Consider the following 5,691-nt stretch of genomic DNA (forward strand, 5'->3'; position numbering starts at 1 on the left):
GCGCTAGACACGCGTCTGCATGCTTCGGCACTCAACAGCGAACTGTCTAAAAACCAGATTTGCGTCGAAAATACTTTTAGGCTTAAGAAATTCCTCAGGACAAACGGATTGACTGAAGATACATGTTGACGCAATGCAGTGAAAGGTGAAAAGTTATGGTGGGTCCTTAGGTTTATTGAGGGTCGGAATGACGTTACGCAGGCCGTTGGCTGTCCGGTCGTGAAGGCTGGAGTGCAGATGTTTTAGGCGACGTAACAGAGTGCGCTAATGAATTCGTACAAATGCATTTCGAAATTTCGTGAAAGTCTTCGTTTAGAGATTGTGTAAGTTACTAATTGATTGTGAATATATATACATGAATCCTTTCTAAGCATTGTCATAAATGAATTTATTTAGAAATGGAGCGGGTGTAAAGACCAAATGGAACGAATTATAAGCTCCATCTTCGTAAAATTGTATTTATATTGTTTTTGCTTAAAGGAGAAAAACGTACCGTTCAAATAGTCAGTACACAAAACATAATATTATCCAGAGTAAAATTATTATACCGCATATTTTCGTGATCTGATGTATCCAGAACAGCCTGAAATAATCGAAAATATATGTATTTACATTAGATCCTATTTTTTAATGCGAAGATACTTTTATACGCACCTTGACAATCGTTGTCGGGCTATTGAGTTAACGTCTTCTTTCAGAATAAATTTCTTAATTCCCATCAGGTAAATTGCAACATACTTCTCCCAATTCATATCCCGTAAATCTAGTTTGACCATATCGCTGTCGTTCAACATTTTTACTTTCCTCGCTAAGTCGGAACAGTTATCTCTTTGGAAAGTCCATTCGTGCAAGATGAAATATTGTAGCGATGCGAACAGTTTATTACCATTTTTGAGAAGTTTCATCAATCTGAAATATCATTTTTAGTTATTATTACAGATGAAGATAGAAGCTATCCCTGAAAGATTATTCTCGTTGTTCGAGGATTGGTAGAATACTCACACTGGTTTACTACCTCGGAATCTTAAAAAGATATCTATGACGAATGCAGGCAAAACATGCGGAATTACACTCCGAACGTTGTAAATATATCTATTAGCTATCATTGGACAACCCGGGTACCATAGCGTATCGTTCAGTGGCGTTTCTATGCTACATTTCACCATGGTATCTTTCATCTGACCCCATCTTACGAATTGAAATAATTACATTTGTACAATTAATCGAATTACGCTTAAAGTAAAGTTTATTACTATCCGAGTATCTCAGGAAATATTATGCAATTAAATAAGTATTACATTACATCACTATCTTCCTAAATTATCGTATTGTGATCACAATTGGACTTTTATTTTCTACGTTTGTTTGCGCATTGTCTACATTACTTAAATAAACTGAATTTTTTGGAATACTGTAACAATCGAATTACATTAGTTGAAATATATTCGTAAGAAATATTACTTAAAAGGGTATGCGTTGCTGGTGCAGTTGTAAACTTTAACTTCATGATCAGGATGTAGCGTGACATGCCATGCAGTACATATTATCGTGTCGACTACGAAATCGACAGGCACTACATCCAATCTTGCATCTCTCCTACCTCGTATCGCTGTTGCACATCCTTTGCCGATGAGCAGAAAGGTGCCTGGTAACATTGAATCGATTAGAAATTATTTGTGACTTTCGATTAGCAGAAATGTAATGCTAAATAGATAGGAATGAATTCTCGTTATAGTGAGCAACAACAAATTTGAACTATAATAATGATAATCTAGTGGAGAGCCTCTCATTGATCCTCACACAAACAAATCAATTAACCCCACTTTTTTGAAATGTAAGGTGTATTGACAATTATTATTGAAGAATATCTATTAAAATACCTGTAATTCCAGAAATATTCCGTACCCAACCGGGATATGGTTCTTCCAAAGAGGCACCAATTATGCTTGGCCGCACTATCGCAACTGGCAGACCTCTACACTTGGTTGCTACAATCTGCTCTGCTAAATTCTTACTGAATGTGTACGTGTTTGGATAAGTTTCTAAAATCTTTTTTTCTATTTCATTGATCCACGTTTTGTCGAATTTGTCACACATATCGATCACCTCCGAAGGTTTCAAACTTGTGCTGCAAAATTAATAATAAGTGAACATATTCTTCACGCTACAATTACAATTAAAATATTCATAAACCATGGAACAGTGTTTGCGCCTAACTTATTCTTACGTATAAATCTTTTCTCCAATCTCAGGTAGATTCGCATTACTATATGCTGTGCTCACGTGCACGAAGCTAATTGGATGCCTTATTTCGTTCCAAAGTTGGATCACACGAGCAGTACCTTTGGTATTCACATTAACAGCCACGTGTAACGGCTCATTGAATCTCACAGTGGCTGCGACATGGAACACTATGTTTACTTTTTCTAATAACAGATTTCTATGTTCTCGCGAAAGACCTAAATCCGGCAGACTCACGTCACCTTTCACAGGATAAACTCTGTTGAAAAGTGAGGTGTTCTTTGCTTTAATGCCATCATATATCTGAAAACGAAAATTCCGGAAATGAGAGTTAATCAATTTGGTTCCTGACAGGCTTAAACATTGAAAGAAACAAGAATATATTTACGAACAGGATTATCCATGACCTTCTTAAATCGTTGTTCTATCGTTTCGTTCGTTTTTGGACGAATTAGAATATAAATGGCAGCAATGCGTGGACACACGCGCATCAGTTTTTCCAGCAGACCTACTCCCAGGAATCCGGTTCCTCCAGTCACAAGGATCCCACTACCAGCATAGAATTCCTCGAGCGAGTTCGTTTTATTCAATCCTTTATTGGTCCCATTTTCATTCGTTTCTTTATTGATTGTATCCATGTTTCAGGGTCTTCACACTTTCAGTTCCAATATTTGCCACTGAATTATCAAATAGTAAGTGGGCAAATGTTTAAAATAATGTACAAAATTTGTTATAGATGAGATTTTAAGCTTAAACAATCTTTTTGTAGTTTCCTTTGGCTTCTGCATTTTTTGCTTTATTTGTATTTGTGTGAATATAATAGTATGCAGTGATCGCTAATTTGTGTGGAACATTTGCGTGGTTCGTGCGAGACAGTCACATATAGTAGCACCTGGAGAATACGTATGTGATTTTTAAGCTTGCACGCGTGGAAGATAATAAATAAGAGCACATATAAACAATGTTTATAAACAATGTTTATATGTGCTCTTATTTATTAACTATTTATGGAGGTAGAAGGACTCATATTTCCAATATGCCGTTACAGATTTCATTAAGTAAACAAGTTTCATCCATAATAAATGATTTTTTTAGAAAACGTCGCGCAGAATGCTTTACGTCTCCGAACGTCATAATCTTCTCCTTTACGATTTGCACGAGGTAAGCTGTCACTCATCTATCGTTCGCGTAAGAAACAAAGCGCACTTTTTCGTGCTCCATTTCCATCTTACTTCAGCTTTAGAAACGTGCAATATTTTTTATTATCCTGTTTATGTATATTATAGTGCATTACATCTACGTCATTTAGTTTTATAATTTGTTTTCTGTTTGATTTTTACAATACCAAGGCTTTTATTGCACAAATTATTGTGTCATAAAGATTTGATACGTCAAATATTGTACACACACATCCACATATATAGTACACAAGTAAAGAAAATTAATATAATCAACTAACAACAATTTTCTAAAAATACTGAACATAAAGCCCTTTTAACTCACAAATACCTATGAAACGATGTTAGATTGATATTCGAAGAGATATTTTGACGCAGCATCTAAATAATTAACAAATATAATTATTAACAATGTGATAAATATAACAAGAGAAATATATTTTATCATCATGTAGAGTATTTTGCTCAAATTGAATAAAATAATTACGTAAATACATACTCTCTCCACTACCATTTCATGGTTTATTTTATATGCATTCAATATTACGTATGTATACTTCAGTTTATTTGCATATATTTCAGTTTATTTACTAAAAACAAGGCATCTTACCATTTAAAATGTAAAATGCCTAAAATATCTCGCATGGTTAATGTTATCACCTCGGATTGATTCAATTTTTGCCAAAGAATAACGGGTGTCTCGTGCAAGTATGTTACGAAGACGAATGTTCCGATTACCTCTACTGACTGGTTGTAAAAAATTACAAATTACAAAATTACAAAATTACAATAATGAACCAGTTTTACTGCGTAAAATGTAAAATACAAAATATTTGAGTATTCAAAAACTTCATTTAAGCTATTGTAGTAATTAATAACCCGATGATATTTTTGATCTATATGACATTGGTAATGATAAATGACAGCTAATGGAAAACAATTGAATAGAGAATAACAAAAACTCGGCTGTTACCTGATACTGTTTCCACTGCGTATTCTTTCCTATAAGTCGAACAAAAATTGCGACTTCACGATAGTAGATACCGACACGTCTTTTACAGTACTGTAACGATATACGATGTGTCGCTCCTCTAGATTCTCATACTATTAATAAGCCCACCCTACTACTGAAACTGGATGTTACGCATGAATAATTCGATTAACAATTTTATCTCCAAAACCAAACAAGAAATAGCACTGAGTGGTCTTTGATCGTGAAAGGTCGACAGGAATTGACTTTTTATCACTGACTGCTTCCATCGCTTGCATTTTAATGACATTTGCATGATATATGAGTTCTTATTCGTCAAGATGAAGGGAGAAATATTTGCATTATAAATTCCACTTCTAATAATTACGGATCATTTCTTGTGGTGAAGTCAATGCCACAGAGCCAATGTAAAAAGTTTTCATGTAGTACATAACCTTAACAAAACTATGGTATAACATCGTTTATTGTGAAAGTTTTAGCAAATGAAAGATATATACATATTCCTGCAAACCCTCAAAATGATTTAAAAAAAATATTCGCTACCTGTTATGAAAATATTAATAAATATCTGACTAATGGTAAAAATATATGTGTAATATATTTTTGTAGAGTTAGCGCTTCATAGGATAAAACGTACATAAATATTTAAAAAAATAGTCTGTATCAAAGCATAAAAAAATGGGTTTAAAGACGATTTCATCCTGATGCAAGGTAATTATTCAAAGCTCAATGATACACGATATACAATGATATGGTAGAGCGTTAATCTTGTATCGTGTTTGGAAACGCTTATAAACAGCTCCGCAATATAAACATTATTGATAATATATAGGAGCACTTGAAACAAAGAAAATCAAGTCACCATATTTCATCAAGAAATCATTTAAAGAAGAATTTTTTAGGAGAATGGAAAAATATTTCAAGTAGAATAATCATAAATTCGATAAATTCAACGCCACGAGAGTTTCAGGCAAGAATATTAGGTTGTCCGAAAAGTTTTTTTCGTTTCGTAAGGCCATAATAGATGAACAATAATTTCTGTTTTATATTATTTTAAAACACTCCGCTCTATTTCTATTATTAAGTAATATGAAACAAAAAAACATTGCGCGTTTGTTATTTCCTTATAAAACGAAAGGAACTTTTCGGACAGCCTAACCCCAATCAGAAGGAAACTTCACTAATAAGAAAAGGTCTCCAACAGTCAGTTTAACCCCTTCCTGTGTCATTTAGTTCGACGAAACTCGGGCCCAAGCGGTAGACATCGACGCGCGCTAAACA

The 5,691-nt window shown here is 33.9% G+C and overlaps 1 protein-coding gene across 1 annotated transcript; it reads right to left on the bottom strand.

Moving 5' to 3' along the window:
• Window positions 1-373: 373 nt before the first annotated feature.
• On the bottom strand, window positions 374-4,502 carry LOC117165178 (fatty acyl-CoA reductase 1-like). Its single transcript, XM_033348638.2, has 8 exons — window positions 4,393-4,502; window positions 2,634-2,918; window positions 2,228-2,544; window positions 1,881-2,128; window positions 1,462-1,645; window positions 1,003-1,188; window positions 655-909; window positions 374-583 (listed from the first exon to the last, which is right to left on the bottom strand). Exons 2-8 carry the CDS (start codon window positions 2,877-2,879, stop codon window positions 505-507), a joined length of 1,515 nt encoding a protein of 504 aa, XP_033204529.1. The 5' UTR covers window positions 2,880-2,918; window positions 4,393-4,502; the 3' UTR covers window positions 374-504.
• Between the last annotated feature and the right edge of the window lie 1,189 nt (window positions 4,503-5,691).

Source organism: Bombus vancouverensis, chromosome 17 (assembly GCF_051014615.1).
Source record: "Bombus vancouverensis nearcticus chromosome 17, iyBomVanc1_principal, whole genome shotgun sequence".
In the NCBI taxonomy this organism is placed as follows: Eukaryota; Metazoa; Arthropoda; class Insecta; order Hymenoptera; family Apidae; genus Bombus; species Bombus vancouverensis.

Bases quoted from the DNA above. Each gene is read 5' to 3' on its own strand.
- LOC117165178 (XM_033348638.2), bottom strand. From the start codon at position 2,879: ATGGATACAATCAATAAAGAAACGAATGAAAATGGGACCAATAAAGGA. The intron at 2,545-2,633 runs GTTCGTAAATAT...TTTCGTTTTCAG, and splicing joins AGAAGGTCATGGATAATCCT to ATATATGATGGCATTAAAGC. The intron at 1,646-1,880 runs GTATTTTAATAG...CAATGTTACCAG, and splicing joins GAATATTTCTGGAATTACAG to GCACCTTTCTGCTCATCGGC.